This window comes from Seriola dumerili, unplaced genomic scaffold (assembly GCF_002260705.1).
Source record: "Seriola dumerili isolate Sdu_G_001 unplaced genomic scaffold, Sdu_1.0 BDQW01000435.1, whole genome shotgun sequence".
Classification (NCBI taxonomy): Eukaryota; Metazoa; Chordata; class Actinopteri; order Carangiformes; family Carangidae; genus Seriola; species Seriola dumerili.
The window spans coordinates 286,004-304,763 of NW_019174690.1; the positions used below are offsets into that span (position 1 = coordinate 286,004).

The 18,760-nt window shown below is 44.4% G+C and overlaps 1 protein-coding gene across 1 annotated transcript; it reads right to left on the reverse strand.

Annotated features, from left to right (window-relative positions):
• Nucleotides 1–4,328: 4,328 nt before the first annotated feature.
• Nucleotides 4,329–18,271, reverse strand: LOC111234092 (immunoglobulin superfamily DCC subclass member 3-like). Its single transcript, XM_022762010.1, has 14 exons — nt 18,235–18,271; nt 12,869–13,174; nt 12,592–12,736; nt 12,164–12,294; nt 11,938–12,075; nt 11,690–11,848; nt 7,656–7,821; nt 7,225–7,475; nt 6,100–6,264; nt 5,695–5,883; nt 5,277–5,384; nt 5,071–5,194; nt 4,822–4,921; nt 4,329–4,409 (listed from the first exon to the last, which is right to left on the reverse strand). The coding sequence occupies exons 1-14, from the start codon at nt 18,269–18,271 to the stop codon at nt 4,329–4,331; spliced, it is 2,100 nt and encodes a 699-aa protein (XP_022617731.1).
• Between the last annotated feature and the right edge of the window lie 489 nt (nt 18,272–18,760).

Consider the following 18,760-nt stretch of genomic DNA (forward strand, 5'->3'; position numbering starts at 1 on the left):
CACTGACCAATCAGAGGCCAGGACTACGCAGACACTGACCAATCCACACAAATGAAGATGTGAAACTTTGTGATCTGAGTTCAGTTTAATTAAAGTTAAAGTTTAACAGGTTTTAGTTTGATGTGATTTTTCTTGTGTCAGTTTAAAACTTGAGGAGTTTGTCGGTCGTGTTTAAACCGACTCAGTAAAGTCTGTTCTTCATCCGTGTCTCTGAACTGAAGAAGAAAATCTCTTTCTCTGAGTTCATCTGACCTCTGAAACTAACCAGACCAGGTCCAAACCAGGAGCCTGTCTGGACTGTGTGTGTGATTGTGATCAGTGATTGAGGACGTAATGAACTAGATGACATAATACATTAATTATCATATTCATGACATCATTCATGACATCATCTCGTCCTATCATCATCAAGCCTAGTGTCAGCTGGTTTCAGTCAGTCACTAACTCACTTAGTCACTCACTGAGTCAGTCATTCAGTTACTCAGTAATTCACTCAGTCACTCAGTAATTCATTCACTCAGTTATTCAGTCGGTCACTCTGACAGTCATTCAGTAATTCACTCAGTCACTCACTCACACATTCACTCAGTCAGTCACTCACTCACTCACTAAGTTAGACAATTACTCAGTTATTCACTCACTCACTCAGTCATTCAGTCACTCACTCACTCACTCACTCACTCACTCAGATGACTGATGACTAACGAGACATTTCTGCCAACGATCATCATTGTTTATAAACTCACATCAGATGGAGATTAATGATCAAGTGAAATAATGAAACTAAAAACATTACATCATGATCTGGTTTCTGATCTGAGACCAGTTTATTTACTCGTGTTTGTGTTTTTAGACAAATAAAAGAATCAGAATGAAGGAGTGAGGACACAGGTGCTGGACGGGATGAGAGGCAGAAGTTCAAAGACAGACCAGACCGACAGCTGAGGAAATAAGAACTTAAAACACGTCAGCTGATCAATCAACCAATTATCATGAATTAATGCAGATGAAGTGATAACGAGCTGAATCATCAGTTCTTTGAAAGACAAACTAATGAGATGACGAGCGGAGGATAAAACACTGATCAGCTGTTGTCTGGACAAACATTCAGTGTTCGATCGTAAAGAGAGAGAGTTCAGTTCGACAGAATAAACGAGCAGCAGACTCTGTTTTCTACTTTATTTTTATTTGGTTTCATGTGTCGACTCATCAGACGAACAGACAGGTGGTGAAGCTCAGAGACTACAGGTTCATCCCAACACACAGCGCGAAGCTCAGCACGTTAAAGATGGTAGCGACCAAACTTAATTAAAAATCTTTTTCCTAAATGTAAGTATTTGGTGTCAGCAGAAGGACAGAGGTGTGAATCTGTTTTTCTCTGTCGTCCTCCATCTGTTCTGTTCTTTTTAAAAGCAGTTTAAAGCTTTGGGGAAAATTTACGACACATTATTTAAAATAAAATGTTTTGAGAGAAAAGAAATCAGTAACATTAAAGCATCACTCTTCTCATTGGTTCTAGCCTTGGTTCACTACATCTCTACATTTAGTTTTAGTTTCTACAGCGCGTCGACAGCTGGAGGTAGTTTGAGTTTAAACCAACAACAGGATAAAATCATCAGGTTTTTATATAAAATAACTCTGAACAGCTGCGTAACATATGGCTCAGGTATCACATGTATGGCTTATTATTAACCATGGCTTTGTCCACTGTAAAACGTTCTCTACCTTCAGCTGGAAACACAACTTTTCTCATCTTCTAGAAACATTTTCACATCATTCAACTACCAACAAAAAGAATCGGGAAAAGTCAACAAAACAGAAAGCGAACTGGGGGGGGGGTAAATGGTAATAATTATAATATTATTAGCAATAATAATAAAAAATTAAAATGGTCTTCTTTACAGGTTTTCATTTTGGCAGAATTTCCTCTTCACCACCGAACGGCAGCAACGGAAAAATACGAACTGAAAGAAGAAAGTTCTTGAAATAGAACAAAATCATCAACAACTTTATAAAAACATTTAGTTTGTTCTGCTTTTATATTTTTAAATCACTCGGCTCATTACAGAGCGGAGAGGAAGGCAGCGAGGAGCTCCCACCTGACAGTGACCTTTGACCATTGACCCTGAGGACAGCAGGACTCAACAGAACTCGAATAAACTTGATGCAACTTGACTCGTTGGCGTTCTGGTGACAAAGTCTGGACTCAGACGATGGAAGTAAAATTTGTTTCTATACTGTGATCCACCGGAGACTGATGCAAGCTGTTTAATCAGGTCCTCCGTCCTGCAGATCAGCTGGACTCATTTTAACTCAGTGGGACTAAATATTAAAAGGTTTCATAGGTTTCAACAGGAAATATCTGAAGGACTCAGAGTCCTCAGGGTCTCGGGGTCTCGGGGTCAGTGTCAGAAGCAGAGACAGAAGCTGTAAAGACATTCAACCACAAACTGAACACAGACTGTGGCTCTGAGGTAACGAATCAGAAGAATTACGGAGCTTTTGGTCAACGTGTTCACATCATTCACTCATTTGGTTTATGACTCGTTAATCTTCCTGTTACAATATATGAAAATATAAATTCACTTCTTCTTCCACAGTGTTCATCTGAAATATAAAAAGCTTCTTTTGGTTGAGTTTGTTCTTCACCTGCGGGACAGGAAGTGAAAGTTTGTTCTTCACCTGCGGAACAGGAAGTGAGAACAAACAGAAAAGAAACTGGTGGAAACTGTTTTTGTCTTTGGACGTCGTTCAGCTCGTGTCTAAAGATCAGCAATTCATGTCAGACGTTATAAAACAACAGGTCATGAGGATAATTCAAACATGGCTGACGAGGCTGAACACACCTGCAGGCAGGTGACAGGAACTGGCTAACTCCGCAAAAATAAAACATCAAAGCGTTCATTAAAACTAGGAACAGAAAAGAGCGGAGACGTCAGAGTCCAGACTTTCCTGGTCCACCTGTGTGTCGACTCAAGTCCTCGTCGTTTCCTCTCAGGTGGAGGTGAGACGTCTGCAGAGGAGGAGGCGTCTCCATGACGACCAGCAGTGACGCACAGACTTCTGTCAGTTACATCTCCTCTGCAGCTCAGGTCAAAGGTCATTCTCCAGCATCTCCAGTGAGCTTCAGGACCCAGACTCTGTAGGTTCAACCAGCAGGGAAGTTGCACAGCCCTGAATACAGGACGTCAGAAAACCAAAGGGTCCGTGGATGTGGATCAGGTCCTGGACTTAATGAGCTACAACATGGCCATGATGAAAGTGGATCTTATGGAGGTAACTCTGCTGTGGAGGACAGACAGGTATCTGGACTAAGTTGGAAAAGCTTTTTGGGCCCTTGACGCAGCACTGGAGGAAGCTGTTGGAGTCAGACAGGAAGTGTCAGGACAAGTCAAAGAGCTGAGAGCTTCTCCCTGAGGAGGACGACCATGGACGGGAGGGAGGGGGTTCAGACGAGCAACATTCAGAGTTCCAGGGTTTCTCGGTGACGGTCGGGGGCAGGACGTCGGCATTGGTACAAAACAGGTAGAGAATGGTAAAGTGGCTCTGGAGGAGCCTTTTGGTTTGAGGTAGGTTAGCTTGACCAGCAGCAGGAGGCTAACGGTCGCCTGCGGTCCAGGCGTTTGGTGTCGAGCCCAAGGTAGCTCTCTTTGGAGGTGCAGAGTTTGGTGGAGGAGCCGGGGGAGGGAGAGAGGGAGGGGGGGAGGGAGGGAGGAGAACAACCAGCTGACTGTGGGCCTCCTCTACATCCTGACCTGAGGTGAACTCTGTGAGACAAACAAACACTAAAAGGCTAAAGCAGAGCAGACGCCGGCCGACCAGACAAACATTTGGCTCTGGGCCTCAGAGGTTCGACCCACTACCTACTCGGGGTGGGGGGGGTCAAATAAACCACAGTGATCCTCTGAGGACCCGGTTCTGGTCAGACCGGCAGAAGGCCTCATCGTCTCAGGAAACTCGGCACCGATGGTGACAAACTCAAAATGACCCAAACTGAAGAAAAAGGTTTTGGTTTTAACAGCGACCGTCCGGGACGCCACAGCGGCGACACCAGAACCTGATACCACACGGAAACCAGCCGCAGTCATGTGACCGGTGGTTTGTCTTTAAGATCCAATCAGGATGCAGCTTTGGTTTCAGTCTGGACTGGTCCCTGTGGTATCAGATTCATCATCATCATCTTCATCTCAATCATCTAATCTCACTCATTCATAAAGGCTGAAGTGGCTGTAAGGCTGTCAGGAGGAGAGGAGGAGACGCCAGGCTGGAGTTCAGAGGAGGAGGAGGAGGAGGAGGAGGGAGGTGGGGGTAGTAGCATTTATGGTGTTTTATCCAGTGCCTGTGCCGGGTCTGACGGGTGGAGCGGGTTCAACCATGACCATCACTGGAGGAGGGGTGGAGTCACATCTCTGTGGGCGGAGCAGACAGGTGAACTGTTAAACAACAATAATAATGACTGTGCTGGTCTGAAGCTGAACCATGACAGAACAGGAGCTGCTGTAACACTGTCAGCTGGTACAGTCTGCTATACAACAGGTAAACAACACCTGTATCCATGGTAACAGTGCACGTCAGTGACAACAGAGGTGAAGACTAAAGAGATGATGACAGTCGACCAAAGTACAACAGGTTCAACAGCAGCAGGAATAATGTAGGTCGCCATGGAAACCAGGGTGAATGGAAGCAGGTGACGGGTCATAATCAAGAGAGGTGTTAGAATCAGCTGTGTCACCGCAGTGTGTGTGTGTGTGTGTGTGTATGTGTGTGTGTGTGTGTGTGTGTGTGTGTGTGTGTGTGTGTGTGTGTGAGAGAGAGTGTTACCTGGCTGAGCTCAATGTTCTCAGATGTGTGACCTTTGAGACCTCTGACACCATTGAGGGTGGGCGGAGCCTCCCAGCTCGCTGCCTTCCTGCAGAACAAACTGAACACAGAGCAAAGTGAGGATTATGATGATGATGATGATGATGATGATGATGATGATGACGATGACGATGATGACGATGATGATGATGATAACGATGATGACGACGACTATGATGATGATGATGATGATGATGATGAAGGTCTTACCTGCGTCTGTATCCCAGCAGGATGAAGAGCAAACAGCAGAGGATGCAGGCGAGGCCGCTGTGAACACCGACCAGCAGAGTGGACATTGAACCGTCAGACTGGTCACAGTTACAGCTCGAACCAGCTGAGGGACACAGAGATAACACATCAGACTGGTTCCACTGGTTTCAGTGGAGGGGTCAGAGGTCAGAGGTCAGAGGTCCTACCTGGTGCAGTGTTTCCTCCCTCTGCCAGAGACACCAGGCGGCGATTGGACGGACTGTCTCCGTTCCCGTTGAACGCCACCAGCTGGATCTCGTAGACTGCAGCTGGTTCTGCAGGAAGGAAACAGAGTCACACTGAAACACCACGCTCTTATTCTGAAAGATTTTACAGGATAACTTCAGTTTCAGATTTCAAAATCAGATAATCTATAATCAATACACAAACATGTAATAACTGGTTTATAATGAACTATTACACCACTGTATTTAGTATCTGTTCTTTACATATCATTACAGGAAGGGTTAGCTTAGCACAAAGACTGGAAGCAGAGGGAAAGTGTTAGCCTAGCTTAGCACAAAGATCGACAGCAGGGGGGATGTTCCCATTGAAATGTTGTACTGTCCCTTTAACTGCACTGACCCAGGTGGGAGATGGTGTGGGTGTTGATGTGTCCTGGGAAGGTCTCCTGCCCCTGGACATCTGGGCTGGAAACCCCGCGGTACTCCAGTCTAAAGCCCTCCAGCTTCCCCGGCTTACTGGGCAGCTCCCAGTAAACCTGCATGGCCGTCTGGTTCAGGACTTTAGTGAAGAAGCTGGGAGAACTGGGAACTGTGGGACGGAGACAGAGACAGACTGGTTACTGTCGGTGTGTTTCACCGGCCTGAAGAAGTCATCCCAACATCTTCTATTTTCAACCAAATTTAAACATCCTTCTTTTCCTTCACTAAACTTTTATTTTGAAGTCTTTTATATGTGACCAGATGTGTTTGGACATCTTTTCTAAAACCTGAAGAATATGACTTTTCACGTGACCGGACGCCGTACCTCCTCCCAGCGTGGTGGCGGTGATGGTGTCGGACTGCTGGCTGCCTCCCAGAGCAGAGTAGGCTTTCAGGTAGATGGAGTAGGTGGTGGCTGCTTCCAGGTTGTTGAACTCGTGTCTGAAGGTCGTTTTACTGACGGCCTCCTGCAGCTCTGCACTGTCCGGCTCTGAGGACACGCAGGTCACAGGTTAAAGGTTAAAGGTCACAGTCTTGGTTGTATTTTATCGATCAGTGCAGTGACCTACCGTGCAAAGAACCAACTTTTCTCTCCAGCCAATCACAAACAAGCATCAGTCACTCTGTGATTGGTGTAAATCTCATTTGTCTGATTTAATCTCAGCTCATCTCATTAAGAGTCTAGTTTCTTGTCACTGTCTCATCCCGTCTCATCTCATCTAATCTGATTTTGTGATGTCTCAAAAGAGTGTTTTGTGTCTCACCCAATATTAATGCAATAATCTAATATCACCTTGTCTCATCTAATTAATCTTATTTCATCTCATTTCATGTTATCTTGTTTAATCTTGTCTCATCTAATCTAATTTCTTTAATTCTGTCTCATCTCAGATAATATCATATCTTCTTTTGTCTAATCCCATTTGTTTGTTTTGGTTTATCTAATCTCATCACCTCTGGTCTAATCTGGTTTAAACCTCATCTCGCTCCACATTTTATTTTGTCTAATCTCTCTCATCCTGCTAATCTGTCTTTTGTCTAATATCTTGTCTCATCTTGAGTTGTCTTGTCATCACTAATCTTGCCTCGTTTTATCTAATCCTGTTTCATCATCTTTAATCTCATCAGACCTTGTCTTTGATAAACTCACTTTGTCCAGTCTAATCTAATCTAATCTAATCTAATCTAATCTAATCTAATCTAATCTAATCTAATCTAATCTAATCTAATCTAATCTCTCAGATTCATTTAATCTCGTTTTATCTTCAGTAATGTTACACCATCTCTGATAATCTCATTTTGTCTCATTTGGTTTTATTTAATCTAGTCTCATCTCGTCCTGTTTGGTCTAATCCCACTTCTTCTCATTTTTGTTCAGTGTAATCTCTTTGACTCTTCTCCTCTAATCTGATTTTGTTTAATCTCATTCAGTGTAATCTCAGTCTCTCACCCCCCAGTCGTCGTATGTGCAGCACATATCCAATGATCTGCTGACTGACGTGCTCTGTGGGCTGTTCCCAGGTCAGCTGCAGGCTGCTGGAGCTGAGGGGCGTGGCCTGGAGGCCGACGGGGGCCTCGGGCAGCTCGGGCCCCTGGCTGATGGCGAGACGAGCGCTGGCCTGGTTTGTGCCGGCGCTGTTTTCGGCAATGCACTGATAGATGGCTTCGTCCTCGGGCGTGATCCGGGTGATGGCGAGCGTACTGCAGGGGGAGACAAAGAGACATTTAGTAAGTATAAGATCCTTTTGGTTTAAGAAGAAACAGCTGTTCATTTCACTCTGCAGAACACAGGAGTTGCTGCTCGACCATGTGACTTTCAGTGGTTGAAGAAACAATAAAAAGAACCAGGTTCAGAAATCCTCTCTGCCTTTAAGTTCTTACGTGTTTCCGTTGGTGAGTTTGACGTTGCCGCTGGGCGTCAGCAGTTTGCCGTTCTTCAGCCAGATGAGGTGAGGTTCAGGGACGCCGGACGCAGTGCAGCTGAAGACAGCGCTGCCCCCTGCTGGTCTGGAGACAGACTGAGGCCACTGCACGAACTCTGGAGGAGCTGCACAAAGACAGACGCAGACAAAGTATTGATATATACAGCGGTGTGTCATCATGAGGAAACATGTGACCCTGAATTATGAAACACATGGTTTCATTAAGAAACAGTTTGTTCTTTCGTTCTGACTGTTTTCACTCGTTATTCCCTCAGTTTGACCTCTGACCTCTGTGAGGCGCTACAGCTCAAAAACCTGCTCCTCCATATTTGTTCTGTGCCGTTCTTGAGAATCAGAGCTGAATTCAATCAATTGATACAAAATGAACCAGGAACAGTTTTGATTATTGATTAAACATTGTTTTCTTTTCTGTTTTCAGCTTCTTATTTGTGAATATTTGTTTGTATTTGCGTCGTCTCACATGGATCAAAGTGTCATGGCGGCAGAATGGCCTCTGACAGATTAGTTTTATATTATTATATTATTTAGTCATTATTTTTGATCAACAGTGAGGTGGAGCTAAATTCAAATACTTTATATAACATTACTTCATATTTTTTAGTTTGTAGTTCTGTAGCTTTTCTCATACATAAGTAAGTAACTGCCTCACAGTGATACCTCAGTACTCCATCACATGTTTGGTTACTTTCCACCAATGATAGAAGCAGCTGTAATAACTGTAGTACTGTCAGTAGACCAGCAGACAGCAGCAGAGGTTCACACACACACACACACACACACACACACACACACACACACACACACACACACACACACACAGTAACTTCACTGTGACTCAACTGAATCTGATTAGAATCTCATTATAACTTTAATGACAGAAGACAAACTAACAGCTGATCTCACTGTTTCAGTGTCAATAGAAAATATCTGATGTTTTTGAAATTTAATCTTCCAGCAGCAGTAAAAACTTTGGCCTCTGATATTTACATAGTCCTACGGATGATATTAAACACTTCGTTCAAACAAACTCTATTTAAATTTTCCTTCACAGTGACACTGTTGACTTTAAGAATCTCACCCTGTATTAATCAGCAGACATTTATTATCTCATCTGCACATGTATGTTACATGTTTACTATTCATATTTATACATATTTATAGATTTACATGTTCATATCAGATCTATGTTTACATGTTTATATATTTATGTATTTATATGGTTATATGTTATATATATATTAAGTTTTATATATACTGTTGGTCATAAAGTTGGAATTAAATATTTTTTACCTCTTTCCATGAAATGATTGTGACAATGTGATTTATTCTTGACAGATAGTGTATATCTTCTCAAAACTTTTGTAGTCAATCTCTTCCAAAGATATCACAATGAAAATGAAACACAATTAAACTGAAAACAAAATTATTCCATTGATATAATATTGATAAGGTTATATATATATATATAAATATCTATGTTTACATGTTCATATATATTTATACATCTGTTATACATTAAGTTTCACATATATATATGTATATATATATGTTCATATCACATCTTTGTTTACATGTTTATCTGAACATTTATTTGAATTCATCTACTCATGAAAACTCAAACGTGTGAACATGAACTTGAACTCATTTTTGTGCCTAAACTCCACTTTGACCTCTGACCCCCCCTCTGTCCTCCGTCAGACAGACAGGTGCTGTCTCGCCTCCACCCAGTCCGTCTCCACGGTGACAGAGACCACATATACATATGTGGTCTCTGTCACCTCAAATAACCCCCTGAAGCCCCGCCCCTACCCCTCTAAATGTTAAAGAGGGGGGGGTCAGAGGTCAGAGGGGGGAGAGAGAGTGAGGGAGGGGGTGAATAGGAGCCATTTATCAATTCAAGAAGGGTGGGGGGGTTCATTAATAGAGAAATAAAGTTGATTTGTGAAGAGAGACGACCTTTCACCTTTCACACACTCTGTAGCTTCAGCTACTTCAACACATCAAGTTCAAGAGCAAAACACACACACACACACACACACACACACACTCGTCAGTTGTTCATGTGTGAAGCAGTTTCACTCAGTGAGGAGGAAGATGACGACGATGAAAGCTGATGGCTCCAGAGATTCAACATGTGAAGAATAAAGTTTCTAATAAAATTTAAGATTTGATATTTGAATGAAACTGTTTAGATGAAAATCACGGACTGATTAAAACTATCTGTGACTTTATTCTGTTGAACTGAAACATTTAAACGACTTCACATGGTTTTATTCACCGTCAGTTTCACTGTTGTTAATATCATCGGTGACTCGTGTCTGTGTGACAGACGGAGTCTCAGTCTGAATAAAGTCCTCATTGTGAAGTGGGACTCTTCACATGCTAATCCATATTCTAATGAAGCTCTGAGTCTGGGAAACACACACACACACACACACACACAAACATACAATGAGCCTGTGTGACCCCTAACCTCTGACCCCTCCCTAACACACTGAGCTGCAGCTGGGCCGAGCAGCAGACGAAACAAACGCACCCAGTGTTTGTTACTGAAAATAGGAGCCGATGAATCAATGGATCAGAAAATGAACTGATAGAATTCTGATAATTAATCAATGAAAACATCCAGTCTGAACAAAATGATTTGAGGGGGAGGAGTCAGGTCAGTCCTGGTTCTGGTCCTGGTTCTGGTTCTGGTCCTGGTCCCTCAGAAGAAAGAATAGCCTGAACTTGAGGAGGAGGAGGAGAAGGAGGAGGAAGGTCTTCATGTTTCACTGATTGAAACTAACATTTATTTTTCTTCTTCTATGGTTTTAGTCTGTGTGAGTTGTGAGAAAGTGAGAGGTGGATGATGGAGGAGGAGGAGGGGGAGGAGTAGATGTGAGGAAGTGTGAGGAAGAAACAGAGGAGGAGATAGAAAGCAAACAGAAGGAAGGAATGATGGAAGAAAAGTGAACAAAGAGAAACAGATGAAGGTGAACTGATGATGAAGGTGGAGGTGAGGAAACGAGGAGGAGGAGAGGGGGGAGGGGGGGAGGGGGGGAGGGGTCTGAGCCCAGTCTGCAGGTCTGAGATTAAACCTGAACACATCCTGACCTCCTCCTCCACCTCCTCATCTCTGTATGCATCGCTCCCTCCTGTCTCCTGTGATGGAGGTCAGAGGTCAGAGGTGAGAGGTGCTGCTGATCTGTCTGAGCTGAACACTGAAGGTAAATGTTGTCTAAAGCTTTGTTCTTGCTTCTGAAGGTTCTAAAGGTTCTTCAGTGTTTGTAAATGTGATCAAAGGTTCCAAAATGTTCCTAAATATCTGTATGTGCTCCTAAATATTTATAAAGGTTCCTTAATGTTTATAAACGTCTCTAAAGGTTTATAAATGTTCCTAAATGTATGTAAAGGTTCTAAAGGTTCTTGGTTCCCAAGAAAATAATATAAAAGAAAAAGTATCAGAGCCACAGTCAGAGGCGACTCAACCCTGACGTTGTTGTTGTTGTTGTTGTTGTTGTTGTTTTTTCATTGTGGCTGTGTCCAGTTTTCTTTGTTTCTTTGTCCTGACAGAAGCTGAACACCCCCCCACCCATCCCCCAACAACCACACACACACATCTGATTTACAGAGAGGGTCAGAGGCCACAGGTCAGAGGTCGGGGGTGAAGAGTCAGACAGCAGCAGCAGCTGAGCTGAACTTGACATTCATGAGCAGAGACACACACACACACACACACACACACACACACACACACACACACACACACACACACACACACACACACACGACACTCGAGTTCAAGTTCAGCAAACAGTCTGAAAACAGAACGCTGACTGTTCACACAGTGAGGTCACAGACCTGAGACACGTCCTGTGATGTTGTTGTTGTTGTTGTTGTTGTTTTTGTTGTTGTTGTGTTGTTGTTATTGTTGTTGTTGTTGTTGTTGTTGTTGTTGTTGTTGTTGTTGTTGTGTATGAGTGTGGTCACCTTGTACTACGAGTCGTCCCAGTGCCGTCCTCCTGGACCTGCTTCCTGGTCTGTTTGCTGAACACACATAAACTCCTGAATGCTGCAGAGTCGCATCAGAGATCATCAGGTTCCCTGTTCCCAGAACCTGGATCCCCTCGACCCCGATGGACCGTCCGTCTGAGGGACAGAGACAGAAAGGTGATCAGTACAGGTGAGCGGTACAGGTGAGCGGTACAGGTGATGGAGGTTTATGGTGGAGTCATTACCGAGGCGACTCCAGGACACGATGGGGCGAGGATTTCCTGTGGCGATGCACTCCAAGATGGCGGTCTGGTGGATGTTGATGGTGAGGTTCTGAGGACCGGACAGGATGGCGGGCTCCTGGTAGATCCTGGATCCTGCAACTGGACCCACAGAAACCAGAGAACATCAACAACACTGAGACAGAGACCTGAAGCTCTGCGGGTCTCTTTGCCCCAGGTTTGGTCTTACCGGTGACGGACAGCTGGGCCTCGTGGCTGTATCGAGTGTTAGCGATATTTGAGGCGACGCAGCGGAACAAACCGCCGTCTGTTCGCCGAACGCCGGTGATCTGCAGGACGCCGTTAGGAAGCAGAGTGTACCTGAACGACACAGAGATACACGTTAAATTCACATTATAGTCAGGGTCTGTTTACTGGCTATTCCAGAGCTTTCAACCATTTCTCATGGTCTTCATCAACACAACCTTATTAAGTATGCAAGTGCCTGTTATCATGTGACTGAAGTTCCATATTTAGGTCACGTGATGTCAACAGATCCATCTCCATCCTCTGATGAAGACCATGAGTTGTGGTTAAAACTCCAGAGGAGAAAAGTGTAGTAAGTGGTCCTTGAGTCACTATGTAAACATTGACTTCTTACACCTGACAGTGACATACCTGGGGTCCTCTGTGCTCAGGTGCTGTCGGTCTCTCTGCCAGGTGATATTGGCCTCTGGGATTCCATTTACCTGACAGGTGAGTCTGGCCACGCCCCCTTCATCCACAGCAACAGACTCTGGGTGAGACAGGAATTTAGGAAGGGCTAGGGGGGAGAGGGAGGAGAGGGGGAGAGACTGGTCAATACATGATGCTCTATTTTTATGTTTGTTTGTTTGTGTTTGTTTGTTTGTTTATGTTTGTGTTTGTTTAGCAGCTGCAGGATGTCGACACTCACAGGCGAGCTGGACTCGGGCCTTGCGGCTGATCAACATGCCGTAGCGGTTCTGGGCGGCGCAGTCATATTCTCCTGCGTCCGTCTCGTTGCTTTCTCGTCTCTTGGAGAAGTTTCTGATGAGCAGCGTGCCGTTACCAAGCACCGTCGCCTTGACACCGGTCGCCACGGGAATGCCGTTCCGCCTCCAGGTGATGGAGATGGGCCCCTCCCCCTCTACCTGACAGTCCAGCATCAGCGGGCGGTCCCTCACCGCAATGACATCACTGGGCTCTTTGAGGAAGGCCAGCTCTGAGGCTCCGCCCACACCTGAGAGGAGGAGACAGGTGAGGGAGGAGCAGTTTGAGATGTGGAGGTTCAGGAAGTGCAAACGCCTGATTGACTTTAGATTATTGATTAAATATCAGATCAAACATTTAAAGGAGCTGGACCAGAACCTGGACCAGAACCTGAGCTAAGTCAGCTATGGTTCCTTATTTCTGGCTTTATTATTGGACCCGGTTCTTTTGCTGCCTTTCTTCCTCTGTGTTGTTGTTGTTGTTGTTGCTGTTGTTGTTGTTGTCGTTGTTTTTAATCATCATCATATGTTGAAATGTGAAAATGTGTCTGAGATGAAGAAACAGGAAATACTCACTGAGAGGATGGTGATGATGATGATGATGATGGAGGTGATGATGATGATGATGGTGATAATCAATAACACACATTATCACTTCACTGTTGATTAGAAACAAGAAAACAACAGATCAGATCAGATCTGATCAATGATGTATTGTCTTTAATCAATGGAGATACGAGGTTTCTTCAGAACATAAGAACACGATCCCTGAGGACTGAGTCTGGTACTGGATCGTGAACTGGGAGCTGAACTGGTCTCCCAGTCTGACTGAGCCTCAGGACATACCACAAAGAGGAGGGACAGCAAAGCATCATGGGAGAGCAGCAAAGAAGCAGCTGACTGACAGCTCTGTTAAAGAGCCCCACCCCCTCACACTCAGACTGAATGAGTCTGCAAACAGACGGGGCGAGGGGGGTGGGGGGGTGTGTGTCAGGTTCAGGTGACCTCTGACCTCTGAGAGTCTGTGGTGGAGCTGACGGGATCATTCATGAAAACATGATTGATAAAATATAATAATAAACTTTAGAGAGCAGAAGAGTCGAAGTGTGTTTCTCTCCTGAAGCTTCAGACTGAGAGAAATGATCTTTAGTCTCTGAGCAGCTTCATGAGGAAAGGAGCTTCACTGCTTCCTCTCTCATCTCCTTTAGGAAACACTGGAGCTTCCTTTACTGAAGGAAAGGAGACATGCTGTCCCACAATTCCTTGCTGCAGCAGCATTTAAAACCACAGCAGAGCCACATAAATGTAGAAACTCAGATCCATAAATATAGATTTATTCTCTTTAAATCAGTCAGGAGTCATCATGAAGAACAAGCTGATGAATTTAAATTTAATATCATCGCCATCAATAAATACTATAGTCTATATATTAATGATGTTTCACTAAATCTCCTCCTTGTGTGTAAAGACATAAACATGAACTTTCTCCATTTCACAAATGTACAGAAATGTCAGGAAACTATAAACTTCTGTCTGAATATCATTAATTCTGATCTTTATTTATTATTTCACAGACTCAACTTTCTCTGTTTGTATTTTCCTTCATGTTTTCTTATTTCAACATTTCAGTCCTGTTTGTTTCTGTGGTTAAAGGAGGATTTATCCTCCATGTGTTAGAAATAAAGTTAGTTTAAAAAAGTAAGTTCAGTCACACCTGATCAGGGTTTTGTGAGAGACCATGAAACAATGTTTAAGGTTTAGTCCAGATTCAACATCCTGTCAAAATAAAAGCTTTAGGACGTTAACACACTGAGACACTGAGACGTCTCTCTGGTCAGTGAACGCATCGTCCTCCTCTTTTCAACTTGAACTTGGTCGAGGTGACTTTCCCAGGCTCCCCCACCCTCTCACCCCCTCCTCCCCCGATCACATCATTCAGACGACGATGTCACAGCCGACTCCCACCCCCCACCCCTGCCCTCCATCTTGTTCTGGTCCCAGCTGGTCTTTGAGAGGATGCTGTGGGAGGAGAAAATCAGACGACGGACGGCAGCAGGACTCCCCGTGACGTCTGAACCCCCAGATCCCCCAAAAACCTCCCCCAGACCCTCAACCTTCTTTAGTATGAATGACAACAATAATGACAACAAAAGTCTGAATCCAGACACAACAGACCCCCCCCCCCCCAAATCCCTAAAAACACCAAAACCACCAAACACCAGACCCCTCACTCTGCAGCTGCTCCGGTTTCACTCTGATGTTTTGTTCTGTTGTGATGAAGCTGCTCATCTGTCCCTTTATCTGTTCAGCTCAGTTTCAAGTCCAAGTCCAAGTCCAAGTCCAAGTCCAAGTCCAAGTTCAAGTCCAAGTTCAAGTCCAAGTTCACCTCTGTAGGAACAAAGGACTCTGAACCATAAAGTTCTTGAACCAGTTCTCACTCAGCTCAAAACATAAACTTATTTTGAAGCTGGTTTTCAGCTCTGATCCAGATTCTGACAACGGAGGACTGAGACTTCTTCTGTGAGCATCGAGAGAAAGAAATAAACTTAATTCATCTGCAGATGAATCGTCACAGACCTTCACCTCCAGAACCATCCAAACTAACGCTGGTCTGATTCAGTCCGAAACCACCGAAGTCTGAACTGACCCAGACGTGGACCAAAGCCCGGTCACGTGGAGCCTCAGTCACCAGCTCTGACACTGAGCCACAGTCAAATAAACTCTGATTATTTTTACAGGAGGACAAAATATCCGAGACATCAGGACCACATCTGGATCACGTCATTCTCCTGATACAGAACTGGTTTTCCAAAAAACTTCCCAGGAAGCCAAAACCAACATGTTCAGTGACTTGGGATGAACCAGAGACCAGAACCATCTGACTACAGTCTGACTCCGGGGGCCGACACTGGGCCGCAACTGCTTCTCAGTACAAAACTGAACCAACAACTGCAGATGTAGAGAAGCACTTAGAGAACCCAGAGCTCCGCCAGCCCAGTGTCACAACATGCACCAGACTTCTATATATCTATATATATCTATATCCAAAATATATCATAGTAGATGATATATTTGGATATAGGTTCGGTGCAAATCGGTTCAGGACTTTTTGTGTGATCCTGCTAACAAACAAACAAACAAACAAACAAACAAACAAACAAACAAACAAACAAACAGACAAACAGACAAACAGACAAGATGTGTGAAAACACGACCTCCCTGTTGGAGGTAAAACTCTCTGTCAGAGCCAAGACACAGTTTATTCTCTGGTGCCAGACCTCAGCCGAGTGTGCCGACATTCAGCCAGAATCAGCCTCATCAATACTAAGGAACCTGAAGTGAACTGAACCTGGTCGGATCCAGTCTGCAACTGTCCTGACTGGATTAAAAAAGATTTTCTCAGCAGGAAACGTCTCAGTCCATTTTCCTGAATTCACTGAATCTGCTCACACTGGTCTAACTGGGACCCAGTCCTGGTTCTGCTGGAGGAAGTGGGTCTGACAGGGTGGCCTGCAGACAGGACTCAGGGCTGAATGGAATCAGTGCAGCTGATTACAGTTCTCTGACTGTTCTCATGTAGAAACAGGCTGAAAACCCGTACCTGCAGGTACACCTGGACCCGAACCCGGACTGGCAGCCTTGTGCAGGTGTACAGGACGCCTCTGTCTGTCTGTGTGAACTCACTGAATCTGATTCAGATGCTGATGATTTTAACTGTTTCTAGGAAACTGTTGGGACTGTTTGAATCTGTAGAGACCTGAGGACACAAGGACACAAGGACTCAAGGACACAAGGACTCGAGGACAGAGTTCATGTCTCAGAGTCCGTCTGATCAGCTGACGATGAATCACTGTTTGCTGTGAGAACCGCCTCAGACTGCAGGTTCAGGATTAAACCACACGCCTCCCATCTGGGTCCTCATTATATATAAAAGGGGGATGGGTTGATTTAAAACACTGGAGCAGACAGTCCACCCCCCCTCCTCACCCCCCTCCTCACCCTGACCTGCCCTCCAAATCCCTAAAATCCCCCCTCAGCCCCTAAAGGTCATGAGAGTCTCAGTTCAGGTTCAGCAGCCCTCCCTCTCTCTCTGTGGCGTATTGTCGCACGCCCGACACTGACCGTGAACGTGGTCCCATGGCAGCACCCACCCCCCACCCGAACACAGAGCACCCCCCCACAGACCAGTGACAACAAACAGCAGTAAATCCTTCATCAGAAAACACACACACACACACACACACAGCTGCTTTTGTTTAATTGGATCCAGCTAATTAACCATCAGAATCTGTCATGTTCACTTCAGCTCAGACATCTTCAAAGTCTTTTAAGTTTAAAGGTTTCTGAAACAATGAATCACTTCCTGTAGTAACAGGCTCTGACTCTGACTCTGTTCATAAACCAAACTAATAATTATAAATGATCAATAATCAAAATAATCAGTTCCTCTACACTGATGAGTGATTTCAGCTCCCAGAATGCTTTTGGCTGTGACCTTCAGTCATGATGACACACAGAAATGAGCAGAAAAGAACCTGAAAGACTCTGATCCTGCATCAGGATCCTGCTCTCTGCTCTTCATCAGAGAAACCAGGTGTATTAACCTGCAGGTAACCATAGCAACAGCACTGATGCTGACCTCAGTCTGAAGCCTCAAACAGACTTGAGGACAAACAAACAAACAAATGAAGTGGGTTTTCATCAAGTTCAAGAGCAGAGCACACACACGCAGAGCACAGACACACACACACACCACACACACAACACACACACACACACACACACACACACACACACACACACACACACACACACAGACCGTCTGTCTGCTGTATGAAAATGAGGCTGATGAATATGGAGTGTGTGTGACTTTCTGTGTCTGCTTCTTCAGACACATTTTACTATTAAAACTATTAGTATTATTATAAACATGATCAACATTATTAATTATTATTATTATTATGATCAGAGTCTAAAACATTGAAAAGCTGAATAAAGAAAATGATTCTGTTTCAATCATTAAATATTTTAGTTTTTTCTTCAAACTGAACTAAATCAATAAACTAAATGAAACTAAACTCAGACACATGTAGAAGATTAAAGCAGATCAATAACAAGCAGCTGATCAACCTCTTCATCTTTAACAAACATTAAAACATCTGAATTCTACACCGACTGAAAACAGACTCTGTGTTACTGACATTATTTGAATCTGACCTGAGTTCAGCTGTGAAGTATGATGTCACCTCTCAGGTGAGACCTGAACCTGCTCCTTCATAATAAAATCATAACAATAATAAATATATCAGACCTGAGCAGCACAGCAGCAGCAGCATCATCATCATCATGGTCGTCCAGCTGCTCGTCATCTTCATGTTTCACTTCAGTTTAAATCCAGATCATCAGAAACACAAAGGTCCAGCAGCTCAGACAGGAAACGTCAAAATAAAAATAACTGAACCTCTTCTTTTTTCTCTTTTCTCTTCTTCTTGATTTAAACCCTGTTAGATATGAACTCTGTGAGGACGAAGGCAGAGACACATCAGAGCTCAGAGATCCTGCTGAGCCTCCTGAAGACCTGATTCAAACTGACCCCACACTGATGGACGGCAGGGGTGGGGCCTGAGGAGGAGGGGCAGGGCCTGAGGACCCACAGGGACTGAGGGGGGCCCTGAGGTGAAGTGAGGAGGGGGGAGGGAGGAGGTCACTGCTGAGGTCAACGTGGAGCTGAGGACCATAATGAGAGGAAGGAAGGAAGGAAGGAAGGAAGGAAAGAAAGAAGGGAGAAAGGAAGGACAGAGAAGAGAGGAAGGAAGGAAGGAAGGAAGGAAGGAAGC